Here is a 15,933-nt window from a genome sequence, read left to right on the forward strand (position 1 = left end):
AATGCCTTAGCCGTGACTTTTAACACTTTCGTTATACTCCCTTAGCCTTCATTCATTCCATCATTCATTCAGTAAATAAATGTTAGGTACCAATGGTATTAGAGGCTAGATACAGTTAGAAATGAGCAAGGATCGATCCGCCCTGGAAGAGCTTCCAAGATAGGCTTATAGCCTTAACTTGGCAATTCAACTTAAGAAGTATCGTTTCATTGTCAGTGCACCCACTACGACTCTACAACCGTTGCCATCAACGGCGAATCTTCTCAGCGAGACCTTCTCCCATTCCTCCAACTCTTCAACTAGTTGGGGGCTAACCGCTAGATGTTCCACAGAAAGGAGGTTAAAAGACTACATCTCCCGGCAGCCTCTGCAGCAGGGCAGCGAGGCGTGCGCAGCCGCATGGGTCTAACCCCGCGCGCAGACGCAGTGCGAACGCCGGCTGAGCTGGGTCTCGCTGTGTGCGCGACGGCGGAGAGCGAGGCCTGGTGAGCACCGCCGAGGGGCAAGCCGGCTCTTCGAGGTGGTGCGCGCGAGAAGTACCGGGCGGGCGAGCAAGCAAGCGGCTCACCACAGCAGTGGCACTGGGATCGGTTGCCGTTAGCCTGGTGAGTGCGGGGGCCCCGCAGTCCGGGCCCCTCCCCCTCCCGCTGGCGGATCTGGCAGTCCTCGGCGGGACCCAGGAGAGGTCCCGGGGTGAGGGCGGGCGCCGACTGAGCTCGAGCTCGGGTTCCAGGGCCCGGGCGCTCGCGGCGCGTCCGTGCGTCATGGGCCCGGCTGTGTCCTAACCGCCGCGCGGCCGGCGGAGGGGAGGGTGGGGGTGGGGAGTGCTGGTGTAATCGCCATCGCGAACGCTGCTCGAGGCTGGGCGGGGCGGCAGTGGCGGCAGTGGCGGGGCTGGAAGCCGCGGCGGTGACTGCGGGGCGCCGAGGCAGCGGGGTGGAGAGGGGGCGAGTGCGGAGCCTGCGCCGCGGCCCGTTGCGAGCGTGCAGGGGGCGGGGGTGGGCAGCGCAGAGTGCTGTGACTGAAGCAAGAAAGAGCGGGGGGTGGGCGGCGTGTAAAAATCCTAACCCCAGGAGAGAAGGGACCGTCTCGGGAATTCACAAGTTGCTGTCCGAGCTTGAGCCGGTGGTGTGGAGGGAGGTGGGAGCGGGGGTGGAGTCTCGTACGACTGCAGTTTACAGATGTCATAACAACATGGGCCTGAAGCGGCCGACAGGGGTGTGGTAATTATAGGAATGACAACTTAGTTTACACATAACATGTGTGAGTGGTGATTCGAGGGAAACACCGAAGTATTAGATTAAGCTCAAAATGGGAGGAGAAGACTGAAGGATGACTGGGATCAGGGAAGTCGTCATAGAAGAATGTTTTAGGTTTGAGTGGAAGTGATTAATGTTCCACTTTTAAGTGAAAGATTTCACAGTAATTTATTTTTAAGGTCTAAAAAGTAAACAATTTTAGTATTTTTTTCTGAAACATACTATTTAATATTACCTTTTCTTTAATAAACAGCTCTTTCAAAACCCTTATTTCTTAGCAGTAGGTGAGTAAGTGATTTTTCCTCCCTCTTGTTGTTTCAAGGCTCATTCTTGACATTGTTTTTTGCTCAACTTGTTCTCGCATTTGTAACATTTTGAAAGTAATCCACAAGTTATTCCCTCTCCATTTTAAAGATTGAATGATGACATTTTAACTTTTCAAAGTGAGGACGAATTCTGTGGTATTTTTACTGAAATAATTTATTTTTGGAAGGGACAGTTTTATATGTAATACCTGATTTTAAGATGGAGAACATGAGGGAAAGCAAAGGAATTAACATTTATTGAGATCTTTGGTGCTAAATACTTTAAGTATATTAAAACATTTAATGCTTACAGTAACTCTAAAGTAGATATTTTTTTGTTCTACAGATGAAAGCTTTAGAGGTCAGAGAAGTAACTTACCTATGGTCATCCAGCTCATGTTGGAACTAGCTTTAGAACCTAAAGTTACTGCCATTTTAAGAATTATTTCTCCTCTTCTTTCATACTTCTTGGTTGTTTCTTTATTTAATCCATTCATTCAGCAAATACTAATGGAGTGATCATGTGCCCCAAGACTGGAGATATAGACATGATCAAGACACTGTTCCTGTTCTCATGGAATTTATAGTGTAGCAGGGAAGACTAACATAATGAAAATAAATACTGACTGCATAACATTTTAATTGAGCAGAAAATCTAAAGTACTAAATAGTAAAGTATTAAATAGCAAAGGAAGTTCAAAATAGAATCAGACTACATGTGCCTTGAATTTACAGTCTGGTAAGGAAACAAAACACATATTTTAAAAATCTAGAATAAACTAAATGGCAGAAATAAATGCCTGTAGATAGTATATTTGCATTATGTTACTTTAGGTTTTTATAGAAGTTTCTTCACAAAACTATGATTTACTATTACGCATCTTGACTTTTCTAGGGTTGGTACATAAGAAGAGGCAACATGAAAAAAAAAAATCTTCACTGCTCTCCAAGACGTTTCTAGTTTATTGATTCTTATAGAGTAGAGACCTTAGAGACAGTTCTTTAAAGACCTCAGTGATGGACCTTTTTCTTTCTTTCTTTTTTTTTTTTTTAAACAAATGACTGCTTTTATTAGATCATTTGTGTTTTGTAAGCCATCCTGTTTCTCTTTACACTTTGACTGTGAGGAGGGTCAGAGCTGTGTCCAATTTTTGTAATTAACCTTAGCCTCAACTATGTTTTAATTAAACCAGATGGTCTGGAATTGCTCTGTTGTTTCCTGGACTATTTTCTTGGTTCTCTCTTGCTCTCGATTTCGTTTTTATCCTTTCTTTTTCATTTGAAAGTAGGAATTATATTTTATTCTTTTAATTTCCAGTGTTTTAGCATAGTGTTTGTTGAATTGATAGTCTTGATTTATGATGTTTGTATTTTTACATCTGTCAAATTGTTTTTAGAAGTATGTGTGAATACTTTGTATAAATTCAATTAAGACTTGACCGTGCAAGTAAAGATGACTGGTCTAGTAATAAAGATAATTCCTTGTTACTCCTTTTTAAGGTTTCTGTACTTCGCAGGGTGTTGTGAATTCAGCCATAATAATAAAAAAAAAACATTGGAAATGGTAAACAATTCAATTAGCTGATTGGGGCTGATTTCACTCTATTCTTTCTGCAGTAAGCAGGAGATGGACTGAGGCCAACGAGGGGCCATAATAGGGCCTACATTAGAAAAATTCGAGGCTCTGTAGTGAAAGAGCAGAAATGAAGACTGATGGAACAGTACAGGGTTTTTTGTTTTGTTTTGTTTTGTTTTTTTAAGCTATTGCAACTCTACTAGAACAGAACCAAGTGATAAAATGATTCTGACCTAATGTAGTAGACTAATTGGGACAGTTTTTGAAAGCAGGCAATAATCCAGAATGTGGATAATGGGGATAATCTCCTTCACATAACGATAATGCTGCCCTTCATATACAAAGATAAGTCTGCTTACTCATCATTGATTTTCCAGTGTGAGGCAGGAGATGTGCTGAGTTGCCTGTGGATCTCTATACTCTGACCAAAAGGCCGGGATCAGAATGGGGGTTTGTAGCTAGGGAACAGAAAGACAGGGAGAAGTTACTAATGTCTATTGATGGGTCAAGCATTACATCAGGTGGTTTCACTTAATTATTCTTGCAAAACCACTATGAGAAGGTGGTTACTTATACAGGGTGGTTAGGTAACTTGCTCTACTTCACAGAGTAAGTGGTGGAGCTTGGATTCAAACATAGACCTATTTGTATTATGATCACATCATTCATTGAAGCTTGATGTTTTGGTTTGCAGTTCATTCTCAAGCAGAACAAACTAGATGTAGTTTACTTTTAGTAAATTAAATCTTCATTTCATGTGTAGCGTCATGAAATGAAGATTTAATTTACTAAAAGCTGGAAGGCTGTTCATGTTCCTTGCTTTATGGCCATTAAAAAACTACAGTTTTTTAGAGTAATATCTGAAAAATAAGTAACTGTACTCCGTCCCATCCTCTGCACATTAGAGGCTACCATTTTCTTTCTTTTAGCTGTTTCCTCTTTCATATTTATAAATAACTTTTCTTCTATTGCTGTTTCTTCATATAGTTATTTTAGACATTATTGACTTTTCTCCACATCTCTACACTGCCTCTCTCATCTTCCCCATATAGGTATCATAGGTGCTTATTAAGTCAGTATTCAGTGTGTTTACAATATAACTAAATATTCCCAGCTGAATAATCTAGAGTATTATATCATTTCTTCACTTAACCAATTTTTGTTTTTCCAGTACTTAATACCTTTTCCTCCCGTTCATTTCCAGAGACCACTGTCCTGCACTCCTCTGTCCTTTTAGTGCAGTTTGGACTGGTTACTTTCTAGGCCTACTTTATAGCTGTTATCCTGGAACTTCTGTGTCACTCTTAAAATTCTCTTTGCCCCTCTCCAATAGCGGATCTCTTATTTCTCATATTTTTTTTAGCTTCCTGAGAAAGGGTACCAGGGAAATAAAAACTTTCCAAGAGCTTGCATGATTGAAAAAAATCCTTATTCTACCTTAAGATTTCATCAATAATTTGGCTGGGTATAAAATTGTAGGCTTAAAAAATTTAGAAGTCATAGCTTTGTTGTTTTCTGCATTCTAGTGTTGTAATTGAAGTCCAATGGCATTCTGATTCTTTTTTATATGGCCTTCCATGTCTTTCCTCCAATATTATTTTTTTTTGACTTCCAGTAAAAAAAGTTTTGAAGTTAGTTATGCTTCTCAGTTATTGACATGCTATCAGCAGACCATGGGAGGTCCTTTAAATTTTTCTCTTTCATTTCTGAGCCCTACTTCCATTACCCTTTCCAGTAGGCATCCACTCCATTGGGGTTGATACATTGCTTCATTCTATATGAATTATTGTGGAATATGTAGAGGGTATGTGTGTGTATTTAGTTTATGTAAAGTTATGTACCACATAATGATGTTTTGGTCAGTGACAGATTGTATATACAGTGGTCATCCCATCAAAATTCCTGTTGACTAGTAACGTCATGATGTCTTAGCCCAATGCATTATTCACGTTTGTGGTAATGCTGGTATAAACAAACTTACTGCACTGTCTGTCGTATAAAAGTATACCACATGCAATTACAGTAGTAGGGTATACCATGTAGGTTTGTGTAAGTGCACTCTATGATGTTTGCCCGAGATGAAATCACTTAATTTACATTTCTTGGAACATATCTCAAGTGATAGGTGGTGTATGACTGTATAATTGACCCTTGAACAATTTGGGGGTAGGGACACCGACTCCTGTGTAGTACAAAAATCCAAGTATAACTTTTGATTCCCCCAAAACTTAATATCCTTTGATGTCCTTAGGGATTGTTTCTAGAACCCTTTGTCCCACCCCCCAGCCTTTCTCTTTGGATACCAAATTCTACGGATGCTCCATTCCCCTATATAAAGTGGCATAGGTCAGTGCTTACAGTTGGCCCTCCACATCTGTGAACTCCTAACCACAGATTGAAAACAGTACAGATATTTGAAAAAAAGAAAAATCTTGAGTATAAGTGGACTCATGTATTTCAAACCTGGGTTATTCAAGAGTTAACTATTGTTTTACAGACCTTATCCTATTTCTTACTTTATAACAGCATTGCTTTTCAGACCTTTTTGCTTTGTTGTGTGTACATATAGTTGTGTATAATGTAGAATTCCATAATATACATCTACCACATTTTACTTTTCATTACCTAATGATTGATACCTGAATTGCCGTTCTGGCATCACAAATGTACTCTTACTTGTACATCCTCATGGACTTGTATAAGAAGTTCTTTGGGATATATACCCAGGAGTAGGATACCTGAGTCATAGAACTAGTTTATGTTCCTACTAGCAATGCAGGAGGGTTCTTGTTTGGTCACATCTTTGCCAGTACTTGGTTTTATCCAACTTTGTAATTTTTGCCAGTCTATTTGGTATAAAGTGGCACCTCGGTTCAATTTACATTCTCCGATTACAAATGACTTTGAGCAGTTTTTGGATCCTTTGGGTTTTATGTCTTTGTTTTTGGTTGGTAGAAGTTCCTTGTGGAGGTTGGATAGGAATGGACTGTTGGTTTTAGGCTTGGAAAATATTTTCTCTAACCCTGTCATCTTTCTGTTAATTTTGTCCAGTTTTCTTTCATTGAATGGATATTCTAAATTTGACGCATTGTTTCTTCGATACTCTCTTACTCATCAATTTTTTTTGTTCTCTCTTTTGGTATTTGTATATTTGAGTATTGGAACTCTAAGATAATTCTTTTAATTTTTTCTTTTCACTTCTATTTTCCATCACTTAGTCTTTTCTGTTTCCTGAGAGATTTCTTCAGTGTTATCATCCAACCCTTCTATTGAATTTTAAATTTCTTATCCATATTTTAAATTTCTTAGAGCTCATTCTTAAGTTTTTAGTGTAGATTTTTATTTTTTAGAGCAGTTTTAGGTTCACAGCAAAATTGAATGCAAATTGAGAGTTTCTATCTTTCTCCTACCCCCACTCGCAGTTTCCCCCACCATCATCAACATTTGTATCAGAGTGATATGTTTGTTATATTTAAATCAACACTTATACATCATTATCACACAGAGTACATAATTTACATTAGGGTTTATTCTTGGTGTTGCACATTCTATGGGTTTTGACAAATGTATAATGATATGTATCACATTAGTTTCATTGCCATAAAAATCCTCTGTGCTCTGCTATTTCTCCCTCCCTCCCCTCAAACCTCTGGTGAAGCACTGATCTTTTAACTGCCTTCAAAATTTTGCCTCTTCCAGAATTTTACATAATTGGAATCAAACCCATTTTTTTTTGTTTTGTTTTTTTTTTTTTCAAAAAGCTCTCAATATGACTATAATACCCCTGTCCTCCCCCTCAAAAGAGGAGGGGGCAGGGTATTATATAAATAATCTCGTTTATGGATACTGGTATAGAAAATTTTAAGAAAACATTAACAGAATTAAAAAGCACACACTGTGACTAGGTACGTTTATTCTAAGAATGAAGAATCATTCAATATTAAGAAATCTGTTAATATCTTACTATATTCAATAGGTCAAAGGAGATTAACAGTGACCATTTTAATAACTAACAAAAGGCATTTGATATAATTCAAAGCACATTTCAGGTTTTAAAAACTTTATAGTAAAGTTGGTATGGATAGGTGTGATCTTTTTAAAAAGCCATCCCAAAACAATACTGTGACACAACTGGAGCTCTCATGCATTGCTGGTTAAAATGCATGATGGTACAGCCACTTTGGAAAAAAGTTCGACAATTTCTTACACAGTTAAACATAAATTTAACCATATGCCCGAGCAATCTCACTCTGAGATTTTTACCCAGAAAAATAAAAATGTTTGTTCACACAAAAACTATATGTGAATGTTTATAGTGGCTTATTCATAATCACCAAAAACTGCAAACAGCCCAAATGTCTGGCAACTGATGAATAAACAAATTGTGGAATACAGTAGAATACAATTCCACAATAAAATAAATGAATTACTGATAGATACAGACAACATGGATGAATCTTAAATTAGTTAATACTGAGTGTAAGAAGCCACACTCAAAAGGCTGCATACTGTACAATTCCATTTATGTGACATTGTGGGAAATGCAAAACTGTAGGGTCAAAAGAAATCAGTGATTGCCTGATATTGAGGAGAGTAGTTTTACTAGCAAGAGACCTGACAGAACTTTTTGTAGTGGAGATGTTCTTTACCTTAATTGTGGTGGTATTTACTTAAATGGTAAATTTCACTGTATGTAAATTATACCTCGATAAACCTGACCTTTAAAAAAAAAAACCCAGTGTTATGTTTAGTGGCAAAACACTAGACATAGGTCAAAATTAGAAAAGAGATAAAAATGCCAACTCTAACCTTTGTTTCTTAACGTTGTCCCAGAAATACTAGTTAATATTTTAAGAAGATAAGTGAAATGGGATACAAACATTAAAACGGCGCAGGCAAAAATTATAATTTTTTACAGATATTAAATATTAAGTAACAGCTGAAAGTATTAGAAACAGAATTCAGTAGCTGATTTAATTCATTGACTGCCTTAAGAAAATTAATATATAGTAATGAGTAATTTTCCTATATATAGACAGTAGCAGTTGGAATGTAATTGAAGGAAACTTCACATTTATCATTGTAACAAAAAAGTTAAATAGAAATACATTTAGTTCTTGAATTACATGTTGTAAAGATGTTGCATTTCCTTTTGAATGCTATCTGAATATTAAAGGACTATTTTTTTTTCTTAACAAGATAGAAAAGATTATCTGGACCAAGGGTTCTCAAATTTTTTGGTCTCAGAATTTCTTTATCCTTTTAACTTATTTAGGACCCAAAAGAACTTTTGTTTGTTATTGTTTTGTACTTGTTAACATTTACTGTATTCGAAATTAAAACAAAATTTTAGAACACATTCCATTAGGCATCAGAGTACTGATGCCATCACATCATGAAGCCTCTGAAAAACTTATGAGTGAAAGTGAAAAAAGCATGTAACATCTTAGTAGTAGTATGAAAATAGTTTTTATGAGATACATTTTTTTCCCACATATATTGTCAAATATAGAAAAGTTTGAATCAGTCCTGGTGGTTATGGGGAACTGGGATACTCATATTCACTGGTAAATTGGTGCAATATTTTGTGGGTACTTTGACAGTATGAAATTTTAAATGTACATATTTTTGACCTTGAGGTTCCATTGTTTAGAATTCATTTATAGATATAATTGCAAAATGTGTGCAAATACATGAAAGATTACTGGTTACAGCATTGTTTGCGATAGAAAATTGGAGACAAGCTTAATTGTCTGATGTCTAGGGACTGGTAATTATGGTATAAAAATTAACTATTATATTAGTTAAAAAATATTAGCTTTATAGGCATTGGTAAGGAAAGTTGTCCAAAATTGACACAAAGTCTAGAACTGTGTGTGTTTATCCCATCAGTGTACAATAAAAACCAAAGGGATATGTGTATATTTGTATGACCAATTTTTGAAAGACTATACTGAGAACTCGATGGCGGCTTCCTTTATAAACCAGGGAAGGTACATTTTAATTTTTTTCTTCATACCCTTCCATATTTGGATTTTTTTTTTTTTTTTTTGGAAACTGAGCCTTTTTATAATTTAAAAAGGAAGACTATTTCAAAGGCACAAGTGCACTGTATGGATGGTCGACATTGTTAAATGTTAGAGCTATTTGTGAATTTTTTGATACCACAATTTAACAAACCTGTTTGGAACACCATCTCTGCGAAGCCATCCTTGATCACTTTAGTCAAAGATCTTTTTTTTGAACCTTTGGAGCTATTTATAGCCATTTCTTCATTACACAAACATCAGGTTTGAGCTATATATGGGCCAGACAATGGACGTATTTCATATGTTACTTCTTTTCACCTCATAAGGTATTATCTCCACTGCAAATATGAGGAAACCAAAACTCACAAAAGCTGAGTGTTTTCCCTTCATCATTGTGCCAAGAAGTAAATTTGAAAACAGGACTTTAAGGCCATACTGCTTCTCTGGACTTGCTTCTTACGTCACTTTAATAAAAAGAAACAAGTGAATAGTTCATTTTTGTTTGAATATTTCTTGTAGATTTTTTGGTATATAAATACATTTTTATTTGAAATAATTTCAGGCTTACAGAAGTTTTAAGAAATGAATAAAACCTCCTAATTTACATTCCCCAATTGTTCTTCTTACCTTTTATTCCATTTGCTTTATCATTTATTCTCTTTTTGTACATGTGTACTGTGTTCCCAACATTGCCTTTTCATAATTGCTTGCCCTTCCAGTTCCATATTGAATACAGGATTCCGGTTGTCTTATTGGCTTTTGGTCTTGTTAAATTTTAAATCTTGCTCTGTTACTGTAAGCTTTCTCCTTCCTTTGACCTAAAACTTTTGATTCTTGACCTGAATCATCATTGCAACACTGCTATTCTGTTTTGTGATATTTCAGAACCAAAATACAGCCTGCTTCAGGAACCCAGCTTTCTCTATCATTTCGTAACACTGTTAAATATGATTCCTTCAGAATTATTTGTAAATTTTCACTGCATTGCACCCACCTTTTCAGTCTATTATAAAGTCTAAATGGGGGAAGAAGCATGTCATAAATTACATAGCTTCTTATGTCTTCGTTAAGGAACTGAGTTTGCGATAGACCTGGAAAAGTTCAAACCTAAGGGTTCTCTCAAAAACCATGGAGGTTGTGGTGAAAAGCATTTAGGAGGAGATTTGTAGATTCAAGAAGATAGAGGCTAAACCACAAGCCAGCCGGCTTGCTGGAGAGAACTGGGATAAGAGATAGCTAGAGCAAGCCTTCCTGGGATCAGAGTGTATGTCAGACACTGACCTCTGAAACTGCTCCTTCAGAGGAACATGAATTTGATTGATTCCTTCTGTGGAGCAATTTATGCTGGAAGCCATTGTCGAAAACAGTAGAACAATCAGCTGGCCATGATTATTGCAGGTTAACAGCAGGGAGTGGTCAGGGAAAGAGACAGAGCCCTGCCATACTAGAAGGTGACTGGGGGCATATTCAGACTATGTCTCCCTAAGGATCAACTTCAGAGAGGCTTAACACTACAGGAATGGGGGTGGGAAAATTGACTTTTAAAAAATAATCCTGCAAATTACTAAACAAATAATGAGGGGCCGGGGGGAGAGGGGGGAGGAAACCTCAAAGTTGCCCAGAGTTGCCACAAAGCATTATATAAAATACTGAGTTTCTAATAAAAAGTTACAAGACATGTAAAACAAACAAGCAAACAAACAGAAGAACCTCACGAAAGTATGGCTGATAACACTAGAAAAAACACTGTGAAAGCGACCAGATGTTCGATTTAACTGAAATAGACTTTTGAAGTATCTACTATAAATATTCAAAGAATCATAGCAAACCTTAAGTGAAGGAAGATATGATGACAACTCAAATCAAATGCAGCCTGTCAATAAAAAAATCCCAAAAAGGAACCATATGGAAATTTCTGCAGTTGAAGAGAAACTTAACATGACTAGAGGGACTGAGTGGTAGATTTGAATTGGTAGAAGAAAGAATTAGCAAACTTGCCAGTGTATTGATAGAAATTCAGGGAAGGGAGAAAAAGAAAATCGAAAACAGCATCAGAGAGATGTGGGGCACCATTAAGTGTACCACTATACACATAATGACAGTATCAGAAGAAGAGAGGAGAGAGAAAGCAGATAAAGTATACAAGGACATAATGGCTGAAAATTTCTCAAATTTATTGAAAAGCATGACCTGTATATCCAAGGAGTCCAACTAACTTCAAGTAGGATTAATGCAAGAAAATCCATGAATGGACACATCAGTTTAAAAATGTTGAAAATCAAAGACAATGGGAAAATTTTCAGAATAGCAATAGAAAAACAACAGTTACTTAACAAGGGAACCCTGATAAGAATAACAGTAGACTCCTCAGGAGAAATGATAGAGGCCAGAAGGTGGTGGAATAATACATAGACATGTGCCACTTAACGATAGGGATAAGTTCTGAGAAATGAGTCATTAGGTGATTATGTTGTGCTAGCATCACAGAGTACTTACACAAACCTAGAGGATATAGCCTACGATATACTTGCTATACGTTATAGCCTGTTGCTCTTAGGCTGCAAGCCTGTACAGCATGTTACTACTGTACAAACATAAGATTAAATCACAAGACAAAATGATGCAGTCAAGAGATGTGGTAAACACGAGATATATGAAATGCTGCTGGTGTAAACATGGATACTATTTTACAGCAAAAAAATTTTTTTTAGTTTAAAGTGGAAATTTATTAAAAGAATACAAGAGTTCTTTCAGGGATTCCAAGAGCTGTAATGGGTTTAATAGCTAGGTTCACACCTTTCTGAAGGACAGATCATGCTGTAGTTGTAGACTTCTGGGTTTCATAAGATCATAAAGACAATAAATGTAATATGTCAGTAAAATAAAACAAGTCACATTGTCATTGCAATAGATACAGAGAAAACATGACAAAACAAAAGCATTTAATGACAAAAACACAAAAAACTAGGAATAGAAGGGAACTTTCTCAATATAAAAAGGATATCTATGAAAAATCTAAAAGTAACATCTTTCCCCAAAGGTAAGGATTAAGACAAGATTATCTGCTCTTTCCACTTCTCTTTGACATTGTATTGGAGGTTCAAGCCATAGTAATTATGCAAGAAAAGGAAGTAAAAGACAGCAAGATTGGAAAGAAAGAAGCAAAACTTTTTCTGGCAGGTGACATGAGCTTGTATGTGGGAAAGCCTAAGGAGTCCACTAAAAAAAAATATTAACTAAAAAGCAAGTTGAGCAAGTTTGCATATACAGAAGTCAATCGTATTTCTATAGACTTGTTATCAACAATTTGAAAGTGAAATTATGAAAACAGTTTTATTCCCAGTAGCATCAGAAAGATTAAAGTATCTATGTATAAATTTAACAAAAGTGTGAAACACTCTGAAAACTATGAAATGTTAAATGGAAGAAGATCTTCGTTAATAGAAAACATCCCATCTTTGAGAATCGGTAGACTTAACATTGTTAAGGTGATAAGACTGTGCAAATTGACCTACAAATTTAATACAGTTAATGTCAGAATCTCAGCAAACTTCTTTGTAGAAACTGACATACTGATTCTAAAATTCATATGGAATTGCAGGGTATTCAGAAGAGCCAACACAGTGTTGAAAAGAATAAAATAGGAATCACACATCTTGATTTCAGAACTTATTACAAAGGTAGTAATCATGATTGTGTGAAATTGGCACAAGGATACATATGCAGATCAATGGAATAGAATTGAGAATTGAGACATAAAACCATATATCTATGGTCAGCTGATTTTCAACAGGGGTATCAAGACCATTCAATGGAGAAAGAATAGTCTCCAACAAATGATGCTAGAACAACTGGGTAGCCTTATGCAAAAGAATGAAGTTGGGTCCTTAACCTCATACTATGTGCAAAAATTAACTCAAAGTGGATGACAGACCTAAATATAAGAGCTAAAACTTTAAAGCTCTTGGGAACTTAGGGGTAATAATCCCTGAGTATAACACTAAAAGCATGAGCAACAAAAGAAAAAATAGATGAATTTAGACCATCAAAATTAAAAACTCTTCTACTTCAAAGGACACCATTAAAGAAGTGAAAAGACAACCTATAGAATGGAAGAAAACATTTAAAAAATATATCCGATAAATGTCTTCTATCTAAAATATGTAAAGAACGCTTACAACTCGAATTTGAAAATGGGCAAAGAATTTGAGTAGACTTTTTATGGATGATATACAGTTGGGAAATAAATATGTGAAAACACATCTAGTCCACTAGGATGGCTAGAATCAAAAAGTCATGAAAGCAAATGTTTGCAAGGCTGTGGAGAAATTGGCAACACTTCTGTACTGCTGGTGGGACTGTAAAATAGTGCAGCCACTTTGGAAAAATATTTTGGCAGTTCCTCAAACGATTAATCAGAGTTACTGTATGATCTAGCAGTTCTATTCCTAGGTATATACCTAAGAGAAATGAAAACATGTGTCTATGCAAAACTTATTTATAAATAATTATAGAAGTATTACTCATACTAGTCAAAAAGTAGAAAGAACCCAAATGTCCATCAGCTGATGACCAGATAAATATATTGGGGTATGTCCGTACAGTAGGATATTATTTAGCTATAAAAAGGAATAAAGTACTGATATATGCTGCAACATGGATGAACTTTGAAAATATTATGCTAAGTGAAAAAAGCCAGGCACAAAAGATCACACATTTTATTCATATAAATTGTCCAGAATAGGAGTGATGGCTAAATGGTACAGTTTTTTTGTTTTTGTTTTTTTTTTTTGAGGTGATGCAAATATATTTTAAAATTGACTGTAGTGATGGTTCCACATAGCTCTGAATATACTAAAAACCATTGAATCATACACTTTAATAAAGCTGTTTTAAAAAGTTACCATTTCTGGTGTCTCTGTTATGGGCATGGGCATTTATACCTGTAAAAGGCTGAGCTGTTAGAATAGCAGAGCTCTTTACGGTAAACTAAGCTCATTTGTTCCCTTCCTCTCATATTTTGGTAGAAATCATGACCACCCCAGGAAAAGAGAACTTTCGCCTGAAAAGTTACAAAAATAAGTCCCTGAATCCAGATGAGATGCGCAGGAGAAGGGAGGAAGAAGGATTGCAGTTACGCAAGCAGAAAAGAGAAGAGCAGGTAAGTCCTTTGCCCTTATTAAATCCTTTTAAAGAACTTAATATTCCATTTTAAGCCTGAAACTACCTTTCTTAATTTTAATTTTAACGATGTTTACTATATAAAATCAACATGTTTTGGGGGTGGAGGAGAGGAGGTAATGAAAAGTAAGGATGAAGAATCTCTTAGCTTCCTATGTTTCCAATATAACCACTGTTTCGTACTTTGGCCTCTTCGTTTCTGGTGTATTTTATTTTTCTGAAGTTGCAACTTCCTTAAGATTTTATGTGCATGTTAATGAATTCTCAGACTTTCCATTATAAATTTTAATTTGAAAACATCTTTGAGATTTTGCTTTAAAACACTACATAATAAAAAAAAAATGTCTTTTCACTCCTAAATTGATTATTATTCAGAGGACATTTAGGACCTTTTTTTTTTTTTTTTTTTTTAATTCATTTTAACTTGAAAACATCTACAGGAGAACCTGGTACTCACCCTTACTTTACCTTCCTCTAAAAATGCTTAGGACAAATGGTCCATCAGTTTTGGCGAAGTAATTTAAAGATATAACCCTTAGGTGACTTTTTTTTTGCTAAAGAGAGATTTTTGAACTTGGAAGGACCATTTTGACTCTCACACTACAAAAGTTCCATAAAAGGCAAATGAATGAGTTAGAACTCTTCATACTTGAGAAATAAAGTGATCTGTTATAAAGATTTTGCAGTTATAGTGAGCTGGTCTCAACATAAACTGTGCTTTGGACTAACACTTCACTAGATAATCCAGTTAGTTGAAGTCTAAGAGTACATTACAACCTCAGTGTTTTATTAAGACTGTAGATGTTTGACTCAGACACTTTATCATTGTTGTTAATTATCACTGTTAATGTTTGAGGGGCAGGGAGAGTTTGTAATATTATAATAGAGTTTATATTAACTGTAACAAATTAAGTTATTAGTTTTTGACATTCTGCTTTATCATTTTTGAAAGTAACCACTTATTTGTGAAAGAATGAGTTTTTCTTGATTTCTCATTGCCTCTATCTCTGTGTCTTATTTGAAGTGGAACCTTTTCTTTGGATTAGCTTTATATTAGCTTTTATATTTCGGATAAATTTCAGAAATCACAACAGCATTGCCATATTTATATTCACAAATGTAAATGTGAATACATGTATGCACACGAGCACAAGTATAGGTCTGTCTATAACCACAGCCTATGCATCCTATTTGGCATAAAGACATCTGGAGCTGTAGTAATGGCACTCTACCATTAATAGTGTTCATTTAAAATATTTCATACTCATTTACCTGCCCGAAGTATGTCCCCACATGTCTGACTGAAAACATTTATAATTGAGATTTTGTTTTCTTCATTGTATGAGATCTGAAATTGTGCTCAGGCTTTAATAAAAATTTCTGAGATAAGTTTCTGGAATATTGCTCTATTCAGAATCTTAGTTTTGTTATTTTATATATGCCATCTTATGTAGGGAGAACTGGTAAAACTAATCAGGTTTAATATCTCCACAGTACTTGTTTCATGCCTAATTTGTAAAGTAGTAAACATCGATAAAATACAGATTTATTTAGGTACTGTTTATCTTTCCACAGTTGCTTTG

The 15,933-nt window shown here is 35.8% G+C and overlaps 1 protein-coding gene across 1 annotated transcript in view; it reads left to right on the plus strand.

Moving 5' to 3' along the window:
* Positions 1-422: 422 nt before the first annotated feature.
* KPNA1 (karyopherin subunit alpha 1) overlaps positions 423-15,933 on the plus strand; it is a 50,419-nt gene continuing 34,908 nt past the window's right edge. The window contains exons 1-2 of the mRNA XM_011370383.2: positions 423-605; positions 14,197-14,330. Coding sequence (XP_011368685.1) covers positions 14,202-14,330 — 129 coding nt within the window. The 5' untranslated portion in view covers positions 423-605; positions 14,197-14,201. The remainder of the gene's footprint in view (positions 606-14,196; positions 14,331-15,933) is intronic.

This window comes from Pteropus vampyrus, unplaced genomic scaffold (assembly GCF_000151845.1).
Source record: "Pteropus vampyrus isolate Shadow unplaced genomic scaffold, Pvam_2.0 Scaffold1, whole genome shotgun sequence".
NCBI classification, from domain to species: Eukaryota; Metazoa; Chordata; class Mammalia; order Chiroptera; family Pteropodidae; genus Pteropus; species Pteropus vampyrus.